This window comes from Cydia strobilella, chromosome 15 (assembly GCF_947568885.1).
Source record: "Cydia strobilella chromosome 15, ilCydStro3.1, whole genome shotgun sequence".
NCBI lineage: Eukaryota > Metazoa > Arthropoda > Insecta > Lepidoptera > Tortricidae > Cydia > Cydia strobilella.
The window spans coordinates 10,924,405-10,950,053 of NC_086055.1; the positions used below are offsets into that span (position 1 = coordinate 10,924,405).

Here is a 25,649-nt window from a genome sequence, read left to right on the forward strand (position 1 = left end):
ATTTTTATTGTTAATGTTTTTTAATAGCGTAATGGCGTCCGTATGGCCCATTTCGAACATAATTAATACGCATTTCGACAACCATCGGTTGATCAACTTTCCTTGGCTCTGGCATCATTATGTATAATGATTGCGTAATTTAGAGTACTCTTGTGCTTCTAATAATATAGAGTTAGCTAAATGATAAAATTTAATCCGCATGAATGAAGACATTGCATAAGAATGAACAATAGCTTGCTCATTTGGCGCCAAAACAATTGAATGATAATAATGAAGAGCGACAGTTGCTCTTCATTATTATCATTATAAGAGAACAGTTACTGGTCTCTTTCTAATTTTACCGATTTCCGGTGGGATAAGGTGGGATAAATGCAGTCCCCACGCCATTACTTCATCAAATAAAATACGTATGTTATGTAAAAAGCGCTGGTCTTACATTCGAATCTACTAATATTCCTCATTTTACCAGAATACATATTTAAATTAATTCAGACAATTTTAATAAATTCCATTAATCGTAGCTTGATTGAATAACAAATTTCTAAATAGTCAAAACTTTCGCACTTATTTTCTGCACAGGCATATAGCATAACACCCTGTTACTGCCTAAGTTGTTATGCGTATTGACGGCTGTTTGCATATATAAAATTAAATCTAACTTGCATCACCAAATATGCAAATAGATTAGGTTTTCTTTTATCATTCAAAAATGTTATTAAGCCGTTCGGAAATTATCTCTCCACATTTGTTTCATCTAATTAATTTCCAGTGTTTAAAATTGCATAACATCTTTTGTTTTACGAACGCGCAGCAATTTCACTGTCCGACGCGCAACGATATGTGAATTCCCGTCATTGTTTTTGGATTTCGATTAGCTCTGACAAGTTGGGTGCCTTTGTAATATTTTTTTATGATGATAAAATGACCCAGTTAATCTCTACTGTAGGCAAATTCGATTTAGGGTTCCTTACATGAAATATAAGCCTTTTTGCTTATTCCACACTGGCCCTCTAGCCAAAATGCCAATCATTTACGCTCCGTAGCGAACGAAACGCCAATGTCTCTGTTGCACTAATATGGAAGAGTGACAGAGAGAGATGATCGTATCGTTCGCTCCGAAGCGAACGATTGGCATCTTGGATAGGCAGAAGTTCTTAAACTGCCGACGAAATCTTCAACTTATTTATCCGTTTATAAATTTGAAACTTATTTATCTATATGTTAAAACTTACAGTTAATTACATAGAATTTTTTGACAGTGTTGCTTTCTGTCACACATTGTCTACTCGTAAAAATCCTTTACCTACTGTAGAGGTTGTATAACAATCCTCTACAGTACTGGTAATTTTTATTTTATTTGATATTAATTGTATGACATAAGGTGTAATAGGTTTTTTCTTTACCTATTTATTCATAGTATTATGAACATTTAGATTAAATATCAAAAAAATTATACGGAACCCTCAAGTAAGATTTAGAATCGTATTCAGATTAGACCTGTTTTGTTTTTTTATACAGTCATTAATTTATTCATGACAGGTGCGTTAGTATCGAGAGCTTGTGCAAATTATGTAATTTATTTGATAAACATGGAAACAAAACTGGAAATGAATCTGCAAAAAACTAATAAACTTATGACCAATTATTCAAAACCATCGATAATGATAAAGGATGAAAGTTGAATATGTAAATACTTATATAGTATATCTCGGAAAACAAGTGTCTTTTCATAGGGACAACAATCTAGAAGAAATAAATAGAAGAATAAATATCTCTTGGCAAAAATTACTGGGCCCACAAAGAAATATCGAAAGGAGATATGCCACTTACTGTAAAAAAGAAAGTAATGGATAGTGGCATCCTCCCTTGTTTAACGTACGGCTCACAAACATGGACATATAGAAAAGAAGTAAAGGAAAAAATCAGAATATGTCAAGCAAACATGGAACGATCCATCCTTAAAATTCGAAGGAAAGATAAGGTATGCCTCACAAACATAAGACAATTATCCAAACAAAATGATTTCTCTGTAACTATACAAAAATGAAAAAAAAATATATGCCTTATTTATTCATTTGATAAATAACAACCGTGACATTGATATCCAAAAAATTAATGGTTTTATAGTCCAAATAAAACAAAAAATTGTTTAAAAAGTCGATGTAGCTGAGCGGCATAGTATATACGAGTATGTGGCGTCCAATTCGGGGGTCGTAGATTCAACTTCTCGTAACAATGATATTTTCTGGACTTATGTACGAGTTATCATTTGTTATTTACTGTACTATGTATTGAGCTGTATAAATAAGCCCACGGCACGAACAAACGTAACATTTTTTTTTAGATCGAGAAGTATCATTATCGTTCGTCTCATTCGTCTTTTGTCATTATCTTACTTGGGCAAAGTCTGTATTTTGTCTCTCTTAATGTATCTTAATATATTTTTCTTCCTTGGTCTCATTCGTCGTTTGTTCTCTTTCTGTATTTTGTCTCTCTTAATGTATCTTAATATATTTTTCTTCCTTGGTCTCATTCGTCGTTTGTTCTCTTTCTTGCATCTACGCTGATATCGAGAAGTTACATCTCGCTAATGTTACTAGAAATCACTCAGGAGTATACATGTATGTACTTATGCCTCATAAATATAAATAGATGTGTGCAAACTCATCATCGAACAGATAATCAATCCAAGTCCGCTGAGTAAGGTCAGAGAGCACGTGATTAACACTTTTATCGTTAACCGCGTTATTAGAGACTGCAAGTAGGAAATTTCGCCCAAGCCGAGAGTTGGGCGGAAATTAAACATGGCGACCTACGACCCGGTTATGATTGAATTTGGGCCACAAGATCACATGCATGGGGAAACTAAGTTTCTAAGGATGACCGCTTCTCAATACAAACATAGTCCCCATTTTCCTCTTTGGATATTAACATTATAGAAAATAAAGACGAAAGTGTAGGACCCGCTCGAAATCGCCTTTTCATACAAACGTAGACCTAATTTTCCTCCGGATATTAAAATTATTGACAATATTTTGACACAATTTCATGCATATTAACCACATATGCTATGCCCCGTTAGATGTTTTCGAATTTTTAATTATAACAAAAGTTAGGCGCATTAAAAATTTGGATGAAATTTGTTTTTCGCTCCTAATTTTTATAATAATCAAAGAATCCAAAAAAGTCAAACGTAGGGGTATATATGGTTAATATACATCAAATTATGTAAAAATATTTTACATAATGTCAATATCCAGAGAGGAAAATGGGGACTACGTTTGTATGGAGAAGCGGCCGTCCCCTTTCCTCGTAACGTAGTAGTACTGTATGTAATTATTTTGAGGCGGAGCACATGTGACTTTTTACATTTTATTCAACTTTTGGTAGTGATGACTTTACTATGAGAAGAAAAGACATCAACGAGCAGCCAACCTGATAGATTTTTATATGGCACTTACAAACTTTACTGTATGGTGCAGGCAGTGTCGCGTATCTTTATTAATCACAGAAAAATAAAAAAAGGCAAATTATACTGCATTTGTGCGAAGACGGATAATTAAAGTCTTAAAATTGAGCGAATTTAAATAATTTTAAAATGGCGTCACTATTCCAAAAAAGCTTATGCCCTTAATATAGATAACTTGCGCCTAAGAAGGCGTGAAGGTTCTTAAGCTTGCTAGTTCATACTTTTACATATACGTAAGTGTGAATGTGTTCAAATTTTGCGTCCATTTTCGCTAGTAGATTCCATACACAAAACTGTAAGTTCATATTAAAAAAGCGAATAAAAAATAAAGATAACGATGTGGCATCTTCGGCGCAAGTACCTTATTAGTCCTATCTATTGGTGCTACCTATTTCCTAGACACTATCTTAATGTTGAGTCATTAAGTGGAAAATAAAATTACGAATTACCCGTGCCATATTAAGGCGGTACGTATTTCTTGATTTAAACCAAGCTTTTACATAAATAGTAAACTCATTAAAAGCGGTACAGTACAACATCTTTTTGGCAAGGGAAACTTCGCAAGGATAGTTACATAATAAGCAATTAAACAACCGGTCAAGTGCTTGCTGGCGGTACAGGCTGTTTTGGTCAGTAGGTGCGCCTTAAAATTGTAAGGACAAATGTGCATTTTAATGTACACTCCGTTTCAATCTAATTAGTTCCTTTCATAAACTAAGTAAAGTTACTTTTCTTTTGTTTTATTGCTTTCTCAAACAAACGAAATTCATCCCAATTTACTAAACAACAAGGTTAAATAAAGGAGGGCTTTATCCACGTGATAAAAATGTGTCACTGACACTGTCATTATCACACTGTCACGTAGACCAATACGACCATCATATTATTTATATTATACTGGTGTATATGGAACAAGGTTATATTGATGATACTCTCCAAGTGACCTATATTTTGTGCAACAACTTACTCAGTGGCGACAGCTAATATAAAAATAGTAAACTCATTAAAAGCGGTACAGTACAACATCTTTTTGGCAAGGGAAACTTCGCAAGGATAGTTACATAATAAGCAATTAAACAACCGGTCAAGTGCTTGCTGGCGGTACAGGCTGTTTTGGTCAGTAGGTGCGCCTTAAAATTGTAAGGACAAATGTGCATTTTAATGTACACTCCTTTTCAATCTAATTAGTTCCTTTCATAAACTAAGTAAAGTTACTTTTCTTTTGTTTTATTGCTTTCTCAAACAAACGAAATTCATCCCAATTTACTAAACAACAAGGTTAAATAAAGGAGGGCTTTATCCGCGTGATAAAAATGTGTCACTGACACTGTCATTATCACACTGTCACGTAGACCAATACGACCATCATATTATTTATATTATACTGGTGTATATGGAACAAGGTTATATTGATGATACTCTCCAAGTGACCTATATTTTGTGCAACAACTTACTCAGTGGCGACAGCTAATTATAAGCTCGTTACTAAACACATTAACATCGTCTGAACACTGAACAGGCGGTAAAGCAAGCCGACGTCTGGCCTAACTTTATGCAAATAAATCGAAAGCGCCACTGACTGACATTGCAGTCTGTTTGACGAAATATGGTGCGTTTTTTTAACATCGATAGCTATTATTAAACTTATATGACAAATAAAATCCATATATGAAAATATTAAGTTTACAGTTTTGACAATAGCTCATGCAGTTTAATGAATCGTCCACCCGTATTAATAAATTTATCAGTTTAAATAAATCTTTCATCATAATGACAATGTATATCGATTAACTTAGTTATTTAAATTCCAATACTTGTTTTTGAAACGATTTTAGTAATCGGTTAGTAGTGGGAAATATAAATCGAGTAAATATTCTTGTTTGAGTTTATAAAAAATACGGAATAATAAAAACGGTCGTGTCCATGACATGCGCCCATGACTATAAAATTCCATTTTTAATAAAATTTAAACAATTGAAACGTCAATAACGTTTAATGCCAGTCTTTTAAAAATATATTTATTCTTCTCTAATGCTAAGTAGTAGATAGGTAGGTAAAAGTGAATAAAGGAATTTGCTAGAATTAAGTAAAATTTATCGTGAACAGTCGAAAGTTAGTAACTACCTATTATTTTAATTATTTTTTGTACATTCTGTCCATACACTTACATTTAAATAAGGTCACTTTATAAGGAAATTTCCGCAAATAGTGATCCAGTTTTATTGCTCAAAGGGATAAGTTAATTTTGTGCCTATCCATTCTGTACCTAAGGCTAGTGTAGTTTGTTGCAACATACTTGTACATATCTAAAACACTGTTTAAGGGTTTTAACTTGCCCATGACTAATAAAACTATACTTGTTGTATTTAATTTGTAGACTAAAATCACAAAACTACTAAGAAATTGCCAGTGAAAGTGTGCACCATAATCAGTAGCGCATCCTCCGCGGCTCTGCCTGTGTGAGTGCTTCTGGCCGGCGATCGCGGGCGCATCTCGTGAACATTTCCGAGGTATAAAAGAAGCGAACATAGTCTTACGTGGATCCATTGCTTTACTCACCGGTATACCGGCCATATACCTGACCCACAGTGCATGTATGTGAAACGTTTATCACAATAAAAATAAATTTTAATATCTTTATTGCATTCATGTTGATACAAATAAGGTCAAACTAACAAAATTAAGCCACAATATAACCCTGTTAGGGACAAAAATTAGAACTAAGTAGTGTAGTGATTTGTGATAGTGTTGTGATTTGTGACGTGACGGATGACAGACTAAACGGTTTGTTTTCTTTTGACAGAAGGCGAGTGACGTCGACGCAAGATGCGGTGGTTTGCGCTGGTAAATACTTTTATTTTGTAAACATTGCAAGCACGTGTAATTGGGTTAATGTATTCATACCGACCGCAGACTACTCTGCTTTGTCCTGCCTTTTTACCTACCTACCTAATCTGGGGGCCCAGCCAAGATGACAACGTTGATAGAAAACGTCAATCAAAACTTAAATAATGAATGGAAATAGTCACGTGACTTTTCGTAGAACCCTTATAGGATTATTTTGTTGTCCGTCCGTCTGTCCGTCTGTCCGTCCGTTCGTGTGTCTGTCATTTATCTCGGGAACGCTCATTATGTCTGATCTATGGTCCCTTGAAGCTGTGAAAAAATGTTTTTATACGGAACCCTCGGTGGGCGATTCCGATTCGCACTTGTCCGGTTTTATTCTGTTCGTGTGGCTTTTCTTGATATACGATTGTCATCTTGGCTAGGCCCTCTGGTCATATAAATAATAGTGAAATAACAGATAACCTGTTAATAGCTTGGATGACTCGTGGCTGTACTTTAACCATTAATTTTTCCATTCAGGCATTTATCCCTACTAATATTATAAATGCAAAAGTAACTGACTGCCTGACTGTTATCTCTTCTCGCTTAAACCGATTAAGATGAAGATGGAGATAGTTTGAGTCCCGGAAATTTTCACAATTTCGCAAAAATGCGGACAGCTACTCGTATTATTTTACTTATCCGCTAAAGACGTTTTGTATATACCTACTTATTTCGATACCTTATTAATTTAATTTTACGTAATTACAATTGATAACGAATATTTTGAATCAATTAGGTATTTATTATATTTTGTAAGAGGGTGTACCGGTGTAAGTTTGATTGTTATTTAACTGATAGTCATACTTATAATGTTAAGCGACCAGTGGTGTAAATATGGCCTATTTCTAAATAAGTTGATTTGGTAATGATAATGCTCCATCCAGACTCCACATATAAGTTACCGCTAGTATTAATTATGTTTAAAAATATACCTTAATAGTATTACTGAAATGGCGTCAAGATTAATGATAATGATCGAATTTATTTTTGGACAGTTCATATTTATTGTCATCTATTTATTAGCACATTGATACTACACAGTATTAAAAATATTGCAAGTAGGTACCATTCGATTAGAATTTTATCAGATTACATAAACTCATGTGAAATATCGATAACTAGCGCAATTAAATCTGGACAACGCAAGGTGTCCAAAGCAACTTTTTAATAAACTTTTTAGTTGCTTTTAATCTTATCAACGTATCTACATAAAACAGCCTAAAGCAATATCCTATTCGCATAAAGCCAATTTACAGTACCTATTATATTCGAAAGTACCTACAAAAAACAGTAGGATGCATCAGGCAAGTAATGTAACCGTAACGTCTCGCATTAAATAGGGTCAGACGAGATCGAAATTTCCTTATCTGCCTCTATCGCTCTTGCGTATTCGAACCGTGATCGTGGCCCTCCTGCAGATCGACCGGACGAAACGCGTTGAAGGCTGAAATGCAATCCTTATGCTGTCCGAGCTTTGACAGTTGTTACGTAAGTATAGGAACTATATGTTAAAGAAAACGTCTTTCGTCAATACGTCAAAATTAAGCAAAAGCATACGTGACCTAATTCATACTCGGGCTTCTATTTCGAGGTTGATCTAATAACAAAAATTGTTTAACAGTATACTTATGACTAAATCAGGGGTTGGCAAACTTTAAGGAAAATAAGCTGTAATGTTATACAATTTTTCAGGCCTTGACATAATCAAATTCAAAACTATATTCAAAAGATGGCCAGCGTTACACTTCCATTCCAACAAATATGTGTCATTTCCAAGCAAAAAGTCCCAGTTTGACGCTTGCTATAAGGATGCTTTGACAGGTTATTCGTATAAAGATACACGCAAATCTCGTCCTTATGGTAAGCGCAAAAATGAGACCTTTGACAAGACTTCGGCACGTATAATATATAATGTAGTACTAAATAAATAACTATTTAAATAAATAATTATTTATGTATAATGTAACTACTTAAAAATCATAAATTTTTCGAACTCCAAAAATCAAATATTGATTTAATGTGTTCGTGTTATATTTTGGGAAACGACGAGAGCACTAATTGTATCTCAATGGGTAGGTACAAGAGACTCGCAGGTCTCGCGGTATGCCGACCCGACCTGAATACTCAATTATTAACCTCTTGGAGTATGGCCAGACCAGATGTAAAGTAAACTAAACACATCCTGTCATGGTATTATTTATTTATCAATATACTCCGTAACCCCGTTGCGCTGTCAAGATGATCTGGTAAGCTGGGGAGTGAAGGACAGGTTAAAATTAATATAGGACATGACATTGACACTATCAATCTGACGTGCACTCGTGCAGTTGTTGCACAAACAGGGTTGTATTGTATTGTATTACATATTACATATATATTTAACTTTAACTCCATCAATATTACATTTAATCTGCTATTTTTTTAATGCAAGAATAAAAGGATATAATTTAGGGTATATATTTATTCTCCAACTTACCCTATCAAGTTAACAGCGCGTCGAGATTAGACTTTATTTATTAAATGGGCTCGATTACTCTGTAGCAATCTGTAAGCTACAAGTACAAGTATCTACCTATAACTATTTGCAAGATATTTCCTACCGACTAAACGACGGCTTAAACCTAACTACTAGGCAGTAACCAGTTGCACCACTACATTAACATCCAACACGACTATTACTTCACTACAAATGCCATGCGAGATTATGTTTAATGAACTATAAGTTCCTTGTTTTGAAACTATCTCGCACTCAAAGCGCGATCCGTAATGGCCGGCACCAGAGATAAGTGCATAATAAAGATTGGTAGTCTCTAGGTGAACTGCCGTTTTTACCTTAAGAGAAAAGTTGAGGACCGCGCGTGACCACTTCTATATACTAACGTAGTCTCCAGTTTCCTCTCTGGATTATTTATAGAATATATTTTGATTTGATGTATATTTACTACAGTCCTTAGTTTGACTTTTCCAATTATTAAATTTTTATAATTTATAAGTGATAGAAGTTTAAAAACAAATTGTTCGTATTTTTTTCCGCTCCTAATATCTCCCGCTCTTATTATAATAATAAAAAAATCGATGAAAGGCATACAAAGGGGCAGAGCTGTGGTGAACTGGTGAATAATACGAGATAGATTATGTAAAAATATTTTCCATATTGTCAATATCATCAAAATGGGGACTACGATTGTATGAAGAAGCTATCGTCGACTATCCTCTTAAGAAAAAAAAAACAATACTTTGCCGGGTTTACCTTAGTATTTAAACTCGCGGTTTTCTACATAAAGCTTTCCATACACATAAAGTCCTTATGGACTACACTCGAACTTTTGCGGCTTGGTTGCGGAGATAGACGGTCTTTAATTTTCATATCTCTGTTCCGATTATGGTTTTCTGCACGATTAACATCAGATCTGTAGATAAAAGTTCTTAATATTGATTGCGAGTCATCGTGATTGCGAGTTTTACATTGAAATGTCATTGTCACTGTTAAAGACGGGCTAGATTTGATGTGCATTGTAAATTATACAATGAAGTGGATTTGGGTTTATAATTATTTGTAGGTACATGTTTTACAATCAAGCATCTCGTAATGACCTAAAAAGTAAAGTAAGTCTCGTAAAGGACCTAGGCGTCTAGGTATCTAGACAGCACCCTGAAACGGAAGATACAGGTAGCTTAGGTAGCTGAAATTTGCCGAAAAGTAACTGGATCTACATGCCCTTAAGACGAAAGTGGAGGACCCGCGCGAAATCGCCTTTTCATACAAACGTAGTTCTCATTTTCTGCTCTGGATATTAACGTTATTGAAAATATTTAGACACAATTTGTTGTAAATCAACCATCATACCATGTCACCGAACAGGTTACAGTCATGTCCAATTCTTTCTCCATTCAGGTAGCTCGCCGTTGGAATAGTCTCCCTGTTACAATTAAAGCAAATATTAAAACAAAAATTGACACTTGAAAATTCGACAGATTAAAAAAACACGTTCGGAATGACAATTTGGCTAATGAAACATCGGATAAAATTTGTATCGACGTTGCCGTAGGTAACCTTTCAAAATATCAGAATGCGCTCATCATAAAACGAGAAAGGCAAAATTGGGACACTGCGAACACGCACACAATACTCGTATCTCGTTATTTCCAACAAAACAAAAGACTAACAGCCACACATTTCCGCAAAATGTCCGTTTCGCAATGCATCTCGAAACCTCATTAATTCGCATTTAGCTTCGCGTCGTACTTACTTACCCAATTCTCAAAGCAATTTGTGTCATCTGTGATTTTAACGATGTCCCTTGACCTTGCCTTATCTTTACTTGTGACTGGGGCCCTATTAAAAACTCAATTAAAAATTCTGAAGAATATAAGAAAACAATATACAGGTGTCCTTATAGCCATTGGACAAAGCCGAAATTTACATATGCATTAGGGTATTTAGAATCAGTATACCAAGTATCATATCAACCGGTGTAGCGGTTACGAAGAAATTAACTAATAACGATTCTTAGGGTTTCGTACCTCAAAAGGAAAAAACGGAACCCTTATAGGATCACTCGTGCGTCGGTCTGTGTGTCTGTCCGTCTGTCACAGCCTATTTTCACTGAAACTGCTGGACCAATTAAATTGAAATTTGTTATACATATGTAAGTTTGTGACCCAAAGACGGACATGTAACATAAACAATTGAATTTTAAACATGGTGGCTACTTTCGGGGGGAAACTCCCCCCTCTTTATCTCCGAAACTACTGGGTCTAAAATTTTGAAAAAAATACATAAAATAGTTCTTTACCTATAGATCACAGGAAAACCTATCAAAAATGTGCAGTCAAGCGTGAGTCGGACTTACTTACTTTTTGATACGACCCCTACGGGTTTTTAAAGATATTTCACTCGCGATTCACATAAAAAATACATTGTTTAAATTGTGTAATGTACGGAACCTTTGGAACGCGAGTTCGACTCGCACTTGACCGGTTTTTACTTTGGAGCAGCCTGTACGTGTTAATAGCTCCTGAGGTTATAAATAGTATGAAACCTTCTTCGACCTTATTATCTTTTTTATTTATGACATTAATAAGATTCTGACTTTTGACTGACTTTTCGAACAAGTCGTCCATGGAGACTATATAAAGGAGCCAAATCTGTATGTATGAAAAGTGTCCATCAAAAACAGTAATTAGGCGGCGCCAGCATACACCGAAATACTACCAAAAACAACCTACGTAATTTGGTCGGGTTATTTGTTGCCTTATATGGTTCATGTTATACTCATGTCCCAGAGCCTAACTAGCGCCACCGGAGAGATTAGGAACTATTATTTAAAGCTTAAAGCGGTCACTTTTGTAACAATTCTGCCATAAGAGATTGGCATCCTTTCTATACCATCCATAAAGTCGTCAAAAACGCTGCCAATGATTTTGTTTCTTTTTGTTGTCGATCATTGGAATTAATTTTTGTTTGAATTTTTTTTTATCTTTTGTTCTAATTAAAAAAATATTAACGTTAGAGCATTCCTGAGAAGTAACCCTACGTGGGATTTCAGGGTTTGTCTAATGGCTAAGGTCACCCTGTACCCTGTAGATTGAAAAAAATGTGTAAGGATTTAAACTTTCAATTTCATTTAAAAAAACAACGCGTCCTAAAAATATAAGTATAAATACTAGTACAACAGTCCTAACTAGTTATTTGTTTGTTTTACATGGGGGCAAAGTTGTTGTTTAACCTCTCGTGCTATTGATACCCGAGCAAGCGAAATATTTCAAAATTTAACCACGTACGTAGCGAGTGGTTTGAAAAGTGGAATATTGAGCGTTGCGAGGGATCCAAGGCACGAGGGCTAAACAACTTTTGCCTCCATTTTTCACCACGTCAACGCAAGGAAAATAGTAACTGTAAAATACCAAACAAAATCAAACCAAATCCATTCCAAATTAATGATATTATTATTAAATATTTATCATTCAAAATCATCATTTGAAAGTTAATTCTACCAGCCCACATAAGGACACCACACAAAATTTGCATTTGATTACTTTTGCCTCACATGTGGGTAAAGTGCAACTTTCTGATCAGTTTTTGAACAATCACTCAAGAGAGCCTTTACTAGCTGGTGTGATCAAAAGTATTACAAAAAAAGCTCGAGTCTACAGAAAACTAGTTAAAGCCTGAAAATGGTGATATCAGTTTAAAAGACGAGGACTCCTTACCCACACTAGGTGGGATTCAGCCAGGAAGTTTCGCAATCGCAACCCCGTGGATCCACCGTTTAACTTTCTCTAGATTAACTCTAACCTGCCCAATAAAAGCCGACTCGAATTTGTTGAGGAAGTCGCATTGTATTACGCCTGACTTGGCTTATGTAGGGTAGGGTAACTATACGGAGAATTACAGATGAGGCAATTTGAGTAATAAATCGTAAGTCAGACGAATTGTATACGTAAGAGCATTTTATAAGATGGTATAAATCTCCACGACATTATCACATAAGTTTGTTTTACGTTGACCGCAGATTAATAGAGCGGTTAACATGCTTTTGAATACCATAAAAATAAGATGACGACAGACGTAATGACGCGGAATCTCGATCTTATTTACATATCACTATAAAACCCTAATTATAACCGCAAAATAATTTATGTAACATTTATGTAACACGTATGTCAATGTTTTAGTGAGGTAGTTTATCACGAGATCCTGAGGTCGTGGAAAGCGAGGGTCGCGACTCGCGCCGAGAAAATGGCGTTTGCGTAACAGCTGCGCTATTCAAGTCGCTTGCTGAACGCTGGCGAATCGAACGCTCATGTGAATCAGCATAAATGCCCTTTCTGATCACGTATAACTTTTAGGGAAGTAATTATGTGATCAGCCGTTTTTAAAACTGATAAAAAAAATGGCATTAAATCATTTGGACAGCATACAAAATTTTGCTGACAATAAATAAAAATCGAGCTACAACTCGTTTTCAGCAAACAATTCACTACCATCTATCGATACACTTTAAAACTAAAAATGAAGATTTATAAAAATACGAACATGTACCTATTTAAATATGGATAAATGATTCTTTTATTTGCATTAATTATTTTTATATGATTTGACCCATGTCCTTTTACTGATATGCGTTAAAATTGTTAAATAACAAACGAAACCGTCAACGCCCTCTATACGAGAGTAGGCCAAAGGTAGTGGCGCCATCTGATCGAGAATCAAATTTTCGTGATTTTCGAGGCACGTTTTTTCCTTAGACTGTATCCATCTATTACGGAGTTATATCTATCTTTAGTGTATGTAACATGCGAATTAGCCTATTTATTTTGTACGTTCGTCAGTTAGTGTGATTTGCCGTATTGTAACATATTAGTTAGATTTGTATTAATTATGGAAGTGTCATTAGCGTATAATTGAGTATTAAACTTATTGGAGAAATTCAAAAGGATGCGACACCGACATGTATTACTGTAGCAACTTTCTGTATTTATTCGGTCAGGGATCAGGGTATTTTATTTACGTAGAGTTAGACCAAGAAAAGTCTGCAGAGATTTTGACAGCACATGCAGTGCCAGTGTTGTTTATACGTCATAATTTCATAGAAGTTTGACGTTTAAAATTACAACCGCAATAAATGTGACAGGTAGGTATTTATTGGTTAGGCTGCATCATTTTTGAATCATGTACTTATATTTAGAGTTTTTGCCTCGTGCAATACTAGAAGAAAGTCATGACCTGCAACATGATATATTAGCGTGATCAAAAATATTTTGAACTCTAGCTTTGAGTTATAAATTTGTGTAATTTATTATGCACGATTCTTATTATCATCATCAAGTGAGATATTCTATTAAATTCACATTAAATTTCTTACTTAAGTAGAAAAAATATGTTTAAAGATTATTTTTGCATTATTTCAGATATTGGTGCTCACTGCGTTATCTACAGCGAGCCCCGCTCCCGAACCCAAGAAGTACAAGCCTGAAGTTAAGGAACCCAATACAAATTTAAGTCTCACAAATGAAGAAAGGCAATTCCTGAGGGAGGTAGAAGCAAAATTTGGAATCAAATCCGATGTGCCTGTGGATGAAGAAAAAAATAAGTCTGACAAAGAAACAACAAAACTACCACCCAAAGGAGACTTACCTAAACTGCCATTCCCTGCAGTTATTGCTATTGAAATAGTAAACGATACGGACTCGAAGGGAAAAGGAAAAAGAACCATTGATGCTAACTTGGGATATGGATACAGAACCAACACTGGTTATAGTTACTCCTATTTCGGAAAGCCTCAAGAAAAAGGAAAATTCGTGTTATACCCATATTCGCAGGATGATATTCCTCCAGCGCGTCCTAATGGCCAGAATAACCAATATACGAAAGGAGGTTATACAACAGCTTCACCAAATGTAGAGATTCAGCCGTCACAGGCTTACGAACTCGTTTCAGTTAAAGAAGAACAAACGAACTCTTATGAATACAAAAAACCCTCGACTGAGTTTAAATCGAACTATGAAAACGTGAAGGGATTAGAATCTCCTCCACCGCCGCCCTATAAATCATCGCAGTCTTCACCCTCTACTTTATACACAACATACAATGGAGATCATTTCTCCGGATTGAGTGGTCAATTTCCCTCAGTTATGCCTAACTACTTCGTAGATTCATCTCAACTCCTTAAAAGCCCTCAGTACCAGAGTGCTGGATTAACTTCAGATTACATCCGATCACACGGACCTCAACTAGAACAAAAAGTAGTTCCTGTGCTAGTTTTGAGAATCCCAAGCTCGTATCTTAAGAATCCATCAGCTGAATTGTATGCTAACTTACCGCAAAACTATCCGATATCTCAGTATTTGAACAATGTTAATTTGCAAGAGTTAGTCAATCAGTATTTTGCTAAGATTGGATATTCAATGGCACCTCAAATTATGTCTTACAACCATTCGCCTTTATCAGCGCCTGTGTCTGCGCCAATCTCGTCTCCAGCATCTCATTACGAACCCCAACACTATGCGAACCCGTACGTGCGACCAGCTTATACGCAAGCAGATTACTCCGGAGTTCAATATTCCGCAGTTCAGCCTGTCATGGCTAAATATCCTTCAAAGTATTCTTCTCCTCAGTATTATATGACGCCAGCTCAAGCGGTTTACCATCAGCAACCTGTGCAAAACCAGCAGTACGAGTACCAATACCAGTACGTTCAATCCCCAGAAGCATATCAACAATATTACGTTGATAATGTTGATTCTGAATATCAGCAAATTTCAAGTCAAACTAATGGCCAGACGGCAGCAGCAGTAGACCAAGAATCTACCGTTCAACATACTCCTGCTCATGAACAGTACGATGAATCCCAGGCGGCTGCCCAACAGCAAGCACATGAAGTCCCCCGGTCTCCTCATTATAGACCACAACAGCTACAGTCACAGCAATATGAAACGGAAGCGGAGTATGAGCTACCCAAAGAAGATCCTAAAGATGATGCTCCTACAAAAGTATCTGTGAGTTCCTACAATACGCCTAAACCGCAATATGGAGCAGCTCAAGAACAGCAGCAATATTACTCTCCTAAAGAACCCCTTCAAAAGGAAACTATTGCAATTTATCCGTCATCTCCCAAGAGTCAAACGATACAAAGATACCAATTCGATCCTCAATCAGGTCATTCACAGAACTACTATTATCAAAAACAAGTTGGCGATGATTCTGCCAGCAAAACTATCGTCATCTCGGAGAATTATCCCAGCCAAGCTCACACGATTGCTACCGTTTTACCCTTCCACAAAACGACGCCAAAACCAAGCAAATCAATGCAATCAGTGAACTACGTTACTCCTGAGCCATATTCATCAAAATACCAGTCAAGATATAACATTATGGTTCCACAAACAGTTCTTGGAGGTGCAACAGCATCCAATGAAAAAGTATCCTATGTCAATTCTCACTCGTTACCCGCGCACTACATTCAAAGTGGGTCACAATTAAACCTTGAAGAGGAGTACACAAGCGGGCTCCATCACGTACCTGCTACTAGTTCACAAAAGGCTCCCTCCTTCCCAAGAAACTACCACAGTCAACCTAAGCGAATGGTGAAACAAGAGAACAAACCAGAAAGGTCGTCTTCGAGGAAACGAAACGACAAAAACGACAAAAATAAATCATCGTAGAGTATCAGTTCTCATGCCTATTTAAATGTTTAAATACTCCTGTAAATATAGCGTTAAACATAATAATAAGTTTTTTACAGTTAAGTTAAATAATATAAAAATTTAATCAATTATTTGTAAAGGATTGTAAAATGTGATACGGCAATTAGTATCGATGGCATGACTTAATAAACATATTTGCATGGGTAAACTTCATTCGAAATGCGTCGCTGAAAAGTTAACGTCATCATACGAGGATACGAAAGTAATTCGAATAAATATTTGTTTAAAATCAAAAAACCCCAAGAGCGGTAACAGCCGGACAAGATTTACAATTATATGCAAATTGGACGAGAAAAATGCAATATTAGTAGGTATTTGAGAAAATTTAACTGTTATTTATTTTATTATTACCAGACAAAATTGTTATGGCTGTTTCAGAGTGCAATATATTGAAATAAGGGTTCAATAAAATATTCCAACGAATAAAGTGCCTTATTTACAGGCATCGTAAACTGCCAGCGAAATCCATTGAAGTACTAGGGTTGTAACTGGTTGTCAATGTTGTCATACGTCATTTCAATGGATTTCGCTCGCAGTTTACGATGCCTGCTTATTAAGTATCCTCTAATAATAGAATGTATATGGTTACTGTATATCTGTATCTGTAAGAGTACTACAAATTAGGCAATTGTTTTCTCCCAAATATTCACAACAGCGTTTATTTTACACATCCATAATAAATAAATACATAAATGAATATTAGGGATTGGATCTTACACCATCCGACATAGTCCCACAGTAAGCTCTATAATATGGCTTGTGTTGTGGGTACTAGTACTCACAAATTATAACGAAATATATCAGAATGGATAGAGGTTGCGATCCTCGCTCCGGATCGTATCCGGTCCAACAGATCTTCTTTGCAATTCAACGGGGCAACGCCAACGCTGCCAGTGTCATGGGGACGTTTGGGCCGGCTACGGTCCGGGGTGGCACCATAGCCTAGTTTTTATCGTTTAATTAAAGAGGTTGATAAATGATAAGTGGTTAATTGTTAATGAAAATACTATTTGAAATCAATTATAATTCAAATGTATAGACCTAGTCTGAAATAAAGAATATGCATTAATTCATTCATTGTCATTCAGATGAACAATTATACAAACATCCTGTGTGCAAAATTACGTCATTTTTACGTCATCCGCATGAAATGTTCGAGCCCTGCAGTAATATATAAATACTAGTATACATAGGAAACATTCATAACTCAGGAACAAATATTTGTGATGAACACATCTATATATGGGGCATTTTCTATGAAAAGGGACCTTATTGTCGATGGCGCTTACGCCGCACAGCGTCGCGTGGCATTTTATTTATATCGGAGCATCGTTTATAATGGCGTAAGCGCCATCGACAATAAGGTCCCTTTTTATAAAAAATACCACATATGCCCTTACCAGGATTCGAACCCGGGACCTCCTGCTCTGTAGGCAGGTCACTCCTCCTGGAGCCGCCTTAAGACGTGTTTGTATAATTGTCATAATTGCAGCGCCATCTGCATTAAGCTTTGCGCGTTTATCCTTATTGAAGAATAAAGTTTGATATCCCTTATTATTTCTCAGTGAAAACTAACAAAGTATTTTGATAGGTACACGGATGTAATAGTTGTAATGTAAAGTTGAAAGAAATTTCTGAAAACTAAAAAAGATTACAAGAAATTTCAGAACTACGTTATCTGGTTTTTTTAAATTGTGTGACTGAATAAATAAAATTCTTATTTTTGCCAGTTTAGGCCATAATTTGGAAGGTGGCAGGTAATTTACGATTTATCCTAGTTCCTTTTCTAAATACAACACAGAGTAGGTTAGGCACTGAGTTAGAAGGGCAGATAACTATTATATCTGCAAAAAAATGTGTTTAGTCAAATCGATGGACTAGGATGCAATCGACAAAAGGTTAGGAAAGAATTAAGCAGGGGTTTAACTTAATTGAATAATTTCCTCGTCAGAGATTAAAAAACAATGATACAAAGTCAAATAATGCTTAGATGAATGAAGAGATGGCGCTACTTAATGCCATGCGAACTATTTCAGTAAGAATTTTTTGAGGGAAGTTCTTACCTTGTCAAACAGATAGCAGCACATGTCGCACTCATAGTACTCACAAACAGTGGAAGGTAGTACATTTTATCGTATACATCTTCATTTTTAGTTTTAATCGTGTGTCGATAGATGGCAGTGAATTTACTGTGGTTACAAAATTTACTATGACAGTACCGCTCTATCCTATCATATCCTCTTTGTATGTACTCACTTGTAGAGGGTCGCGAAAATGTTGTCTTATTAAGAGGGTTGCGCTAAAAAAGGTTTGAAGCAAAATTATCTTAGAAAATATTTTAGAGCTACAAAAAGCATGCAACTAACATAAAATGTGCATGCATTCGATTATCATGACAATGATCAAGATTAAATTAGTGATCAAGTACCGTTAGCATGTGTCTGTCTATTTACCTCAAAAGTAGAGTGATTACTTGCACAATTAGTATGAAGGTATGTGTACATTGCTAATGCATGCGTTGTCTTGAACATGCGAATAGCAAAAAACTAGTGGCAAAAGTACTATTTTAATAATTAATTCCATTCTTCCGCCAGTGAGATGTAAATTTTCCATGTCAGATATGTAGTTACATCCACATATTAGGGGTAGACATAAGATAAACGTCGATTGTTAGGGTTGATATTTTGCGATTGGCAATAACTGCGGCTTCTAAATCGGAGATAGTGGGTTTGAATCCTGACATAAGCCAATTTTGTCAGTCAAGAGACTTTTCGACTTTCTCGAGTACATCGTTCAGTATTTTTCGACAAACTAGAAAAACTTCAGTAGGTATATAAGTAGTTATGCATAAAATAAAACTATGAAAACGGATTATATCGCGTATATTGAATTTATAATACATCCCGACGTTTCGAACTCTTTACAGCGTTCGTGGTCAACGGGTGACTACGAACGCTGTAAAGAGTTCGAAACGTCGGGATGTATTATAAATTCAATATACGCGATATAATCCGTTTTCATAGTTTTATTTCATGAGTAACTATCGCGGTAACCGAAGACAATATTAGTGGGAGTCACCCGTTGACCACGAACGCTGTAAAGAGTTCGAAACGTCGGGATGTATTATAAATTCAATATACGCGATATAATCCGTTTTCATAGTTTTATTTCATGAGTAACTATCGCGGTAACCGAAGACAATATTAGTTATGCATAAATTATTTAATGGTTATTATGAGAAATCCTCCTTTGGGACGCAACAGGGAGAAATCACGAAAGTGAGAATTACCAAAATAAGATAAAAGGAAGAAACTTAGGCCATACAATTCCTAAATATTGTGTCTAAATAAATTAGGGTTCGGCTAACTTTTATGGAAAAGAGCAAAAAAAGTGAAAAATTATAAGTTTTTTAATATGTAGCATAAGTCATAACATAAGTTATTGTAGTTTTAGTTTTCTCGGACTTATCTCGAACCATTGAACACCTAAATTAGGTAATATTTAAGCGACTACCAGTTATTACTACTACTAGTTATTACTATCTATTAATTAAGGGTCAATATATTATATTAACCAAACTCAAAAAGTAACTTTCAGCGTTTACATTAAATTATATTAATTACTAGAATAGGAACTTAAATGAAAAATTGCCACTGCAATGCAAAATGAACAGGTGGTATACCTACTTAACTTAAACACATGTCACATACGGTTGACTTATTTCAGGAACATAATTAGCGACTTAGCCATATCTATCGACTCCTGTCCGATCGGTGATTGCGTAATTGACCAAAGCGTGTCATTTCCTGTTGTTTTCCCTTTAAGCTTTGTAAACACACGGGTGAGCATTGCGACAAGGGCTAGTCAGCCATGCTATTAAATTTAAATTAAATTAAATTAAATTAACGTTTATTTAAAGCTCGTGGCTCATAAAATATTAGTGAGTACTTACAATAAAACTTAATATACTATGTTAGTGACGATAAATATCTTAACTAAATTTACAATAGTACACCGTTACTGGGCTTGTGAAGTCCGCAACAGTGTAAAATGTACGGACAGTCAATGCTATGCAATATGCAACAGTTGAGTAATAGCACCAAGTCCAGTGAACGAGTGATCATTTTGGCTAACCTGAAAACCGTCAGAGTGCGAGGGAATTTGTGAAATCATTGACTTTTCACTGGAATCTTACAATTTTTGGTAAGAGTTTGCGAAACAACGGCCCATGGAGACAAAATCAAGCCCCGAAATTTTAAATATCTACATACGTATGTTCTTAACATACTTCACACAGAAGTTGAAATGTCTATCTAAACCGACGTTTAACACCTTCAAGGTTCTCTTGCGATGCTTGAGGGCTGTAAAGTTTCAAAGACTTATTCACTATCTTAAAAACCGGCCAAGTGCGAGTCGGACTCGCGCACGAAGGGTTCCGTACCATTACGCAAAGAACGGAAATCACGTTTCTTGTATAGGAGCCCCACTATTTATTTTATTCTGTTTTAGTACTTGTTGTTATAGCGACAACAGAAATACATAATCTGTGAAAATTTCAACTGTCTAGCCATCACGGTTCGTGAGATACAGCCTGGTGACAGACGGATAGACAGACAGACAGCGGAGTCTTAGTAATAGGGTCCCGTTTTACCCTTTGGGTACGGACCCCTAAAAAAGAAATTAGGTAATAAAAGTTTCATAAATATTTTGTTGCACAAATTTCTTACTAGGTATCTATCTTTATTGTCACATATATTTTACTATTGCCACAATACAATCCCATATGTCCTCACTTTAATAAGAACTTCTACTAGACTTTAGACGCGCCTTTTCCTGATTCCTCACAACCGGTCACTTATACCGGAATACCGGAAAATGAGTTGGAAATGAGAGTGAAAATGCTGACACTAAGCCAGCCCCTCGGTACCTCTACCGCGCAAACGTTTAAAGACGTAAGTATACGGGAAGTTTCAAACACATAGGCCTATTATTTATGAATTAACACTGCAGGGATTGTAGGCACCATAAGATTATGAACATTAATTGCTACCTTCCGCCTAGGGAATAAGGTGTAAAATCGATAGGGTTTTAAAGCTGCAAGGCATGTGTTACAGCACGAGAGCAAGTTTTTGCTATAGGTATGCCGTCATTATAACTCTGGGCAAGCCTTCCTGTTTAATCCCATCAACATTTAATGGTAAGATTTAACGAGTTCTTATGGTAGTATCGATTGCCGTTAGGTATGAGTTTATAGTTATTGATTGAACTCGCCTCGTTTGTAGGGTTCCGTACCAAAAAGGTACAAAAGGAACCCTTATGGTGTGACTCTGTCCATCCGTCCGTCCCTCCGTCTGTCTGTCACTTTGCTAAATATCTCGAGAACTACTTAAGCTATCGATTTGAAATAGTTATGAACAACGCTAATCCAGATACATTGGAAGTGTATTTTTTTTAATTATTTTGATTAGTTATGGAAAATACCCAATATAAAGAGGGGGCAAAATTCCCCCCCCCCCCCCAGCACCAGGGTTACGGCCGGGGACACTTGATATGTTCACTTCCTAACTAGTCCAAACAAAGCTACGAAGTCAAAAATTGTGTTCCAAGCGTTTCCCTCTATAACTTTTTTTGGGCATTCATTTCCTGGCCTAACTGTAATTTATAGGCAACAAATAGACGTATCGTGAGGATCGTAAATTAAATTCACACGTTTTATTTTCTTCATTAGTGCGTTATTAAGTAACAACCCACCTACCTGAGGGCTCATATATGTAAATATTATCTGCTATTTTCTCTTCTTCTATGTCGGTCTCTCAATTCTGAGGATCGGGACCACTTGTTTTTGCAGTTCCTGTAAATTGCGTCCATCAATACAAATGAAGACAAATCTGCAACTATAAGTAAATTGAAACCTAGAAAAACGTGCCTCGAAAATCAAGAAAATTTGATTCTCGTTGAGAGGGCGCTACTGTTTTGGCCTACAGTCGAATAGATGGCGTTGACGGTTTCGTTTGTTATTTAACAATTTTAACGCATATCAGTGAAAGAACATGGGTCAAAATCATTAAAATAATTAATGCAAATAAAAAAAATCATTTATCTATATTTAAATACATTCTAACGTATTTTTATAAATCTTCATTTTTAGTTTTAAAGTGTGTCGACAGATGGCAGTGAATTTACTGGGGTTACAAAATTTACTATGACAGTACCGCTCTAGTATAAGTTACTCTATGCTAGCGTTTACAAACGTGGTGACGTAAGGAATAGTTACATCCATAAATCTTTTATTATTTTCTCAATATGCATATGTATATAAATATAAGAATTTATATAAATATGTCGGGTCATAATTCTAGATAGGTACCTTTTATAAATCCCTATTACTATTTCTTTATGATTTCCTAAGCTATAAAACTATGATATAAGTACCAACTCGTATACTTTTTATCTGACTCAATTGCAGATATAATTATCGGTAATGTGATGGTAATGTGAGAAAAGAAAAAAATATATAATAAACCTTTCGACATAGGTAGTTATATCATATGAATTAAAAAGTCACACATTGCCCATCAATACCAGACAATGATTTTATAACAATAATGCAAATTGCGTTCCATCGTGATGGAGTGCAAATTTCCCTTTCTACGCCATACTACTTTAAAAAGGTGAACATCAAAGGCATTCTAATGGCGCTTACATCTTTTACAGAGCAAACAGATGTCTGATAATATGTGTACTTCCTATTAATTTTACTGGAAAATGTTGGTGCAAATGTGAACTTTACAGCTCAAGCTTAAGGGAACTGCTATGATAGCTTTGTCCTATGATAGTTTATGGGTTGTTCCTGGAACATAAACAAGCCAGAAGAAGCAGTTACTGAGAGTTAGAGACCGATTATCGCAAAACAAGGTTCACAGCTTCAGGTTATTCCTGAATAGTTTACGATAAATACTTATAGTGTACTAAAGTATATATGTAAACAGTTTTACCCCGAAAATACGTCATGAGCGATACTTAAATTTGAAGAAAGTTACGAAAGTTTGCGAATTGAATCTTGCCCAAAGCGGTAAATTATTCCATTTATCCTTTAATTTAAAAATGTATACCTAGTAAATGTCACTTAATTTATTTTATAGTTTTATATAACATATAAAGGTCACAACGAGAAATAAGAATAAATGACGAAATTTGGGTCGAAATTTTCCGTTTCCAAAAAGAAAGTTTCCTTAATTTCCTTTAAATTTTTTCTAGAACTTTAAATTTTTTGCATTAGCACATCTGTAGGCTCAAATATCCGTAACTTTCGGGAACAGAAGTTACAATTTTTATTTTTCAGTAGGTATATCGGTATTATCTGAACAGCGGTTAAAGTATTTCAGCACTATTTTGCTATTATGTTTTTTTTTTTAATTATAAACTAAATCGAAATATGAGGTAATAAAGGCAATTTAGTGGTTAATTAAATTTAGCAGTTAGTTTGGTTCACTATACTTTCTCTAACTGAGTAGTGGCATTTATAAAAGTAGAAATGTCGCCTTTAGTCAAATATTCTAAGACCCATAATTTCTGAAATAGGCTTCCAATTGTAAAAATATTTTGCGGTTGTGTCGAGAACATACATGTGTAACATACTCGAATATAACCGAAATCGGAAACCTCAACCGTTTTGCCCTGTCCGCTTCACGTGAAATGCCCCAATGATAAAAATTGACAAATAAGTAATAAAGATAGTCAATGATAAAAAATGAGAAGGCAATGTTGCATTCCTTCTATTTTGTTTTTGTTTGTGATTACGATTCATATTAAATACGTATACTTAAAGGAGCCTGAGGTCCGTTTTTCGCAATATCATCTCAAGAATTTGCGCAGGGACAAAAGCTACTCTAGCCATCTGACCTGGCAACCTAGAGAGAAACTAAACTAGGTCTTATTTGTAGATTTTTTGGAAAATAAATTAAAATTGGTTTTCTCGTGATGTTTTCCTTCGCCAAAGAACAGCCTGTAAATACCAAATGATTTTAATGACTCGTATTCATCGTTAGCTAAATTAAATAAATTGTGCTATTACCTACTTGACTTAATTAAAAAATGCCTGCATATATTGTTTAGCTAGGTTAAATACCGTTTTTTTTACAGCTATACAACGATTTGTTTACCGATAAAAATAAATAGCATAACGATGTTAGCGGAAATAAAGCCTTACAACAATGATTAACGCACCTTTGTATTCAGACTACCAGTCTTTATATTCTACTTGTCTTCAAGTAAAGTGGAAAAGCAGTAGAGAGAGACAGTGTAAGGGATATAAACGGGTAGGGTTATGCAGCAATTGCCTGGCTCGGGGGTAACTCGCTCCTCGCAATGTCCGTCTGATATGCTGTGGTTGTCAAACTTTGCAAAAGAGCTATAAGTATGTTTGTAAACATTACACGGTTTTTCTCATCCAGATTGCGGAATAATTTAAATATACATAATTGTTAGTCTTTTATGGCGAATTAACATGGATAGGTCTTGTAAAAAAGAACCTTAAATAAAAAAGAATACCACCAGAGATGACCCAGGACAGACGCTCCTGGCGACGCCGTATTAGGAGAGCCGACCCCAAATAAATGGGATACAAAGGAAGAAGAAGAAGCTTTCGGTAATATGTTTTTCAGAACTCATATCATTTGATATTTACCAAAGGTTTCAAACTTAAACCCTTTGCTAGACTTATATTGTCCGGGAAGGTAAAGGTAAAGGTAAGGGTACCCCTAGGGTAGGTTTTGGGTCGTGTATTGTAAAGGTAATCAATCACGGTCTATATCCCGGTCAATATAAGTCTCGTGAAACTAACCGTGAATCATTCAAAACTCTAAACCCTTTGGTTCCAAAATCCAATTCCCATTGACGACTATCTATTAACGTGAGTGCTTAAGAGTCCCCGGCAAGCTCGGCCGAATTTCACTTTTCCATACAAACGGAGTTTCGTTCTCAGCTTGCTTGCCCTTAACACAATTACATTGCATAACTTGACATGTAATATTAGAATATTATAAATAAACAAATTGTTTACTCGCATTATTTTTGCTAAAGG

At 35.5% G+C, this 25,649-nt stretch overlaps 1 protein-coding gene across 1 annotated transcript; it reads left to right on the forward strand.

Moving 5' to 3' along the window:
• The first annotated feature begins 6,229 nt into the window (after nucleotides 1-6,229).
• Nucleotides 6,230-16,609, forward strand: LOC134748046 (uncharacterized). Its single transcript, XM_063682776.1, has 2 exons — nucleotides 6,230-6,313; nucleotides 14,273-16,609. Exons 1-2 carry the CDS (start codon nucleotides 6,296-6,298, stop codon nucleotides 16,523-16,525), a joined length of 2,271 nt encoding a protein of 756 aa, XP_063538846.1. The 5' UTR covers nucleotides 6,230-6,295; the 3' UTR covers nucleotides 16,526-16,609.
• The last annotated feature ends 9,040 nt before the right edge of the window (nucleotides 16,610-25,649 follow it).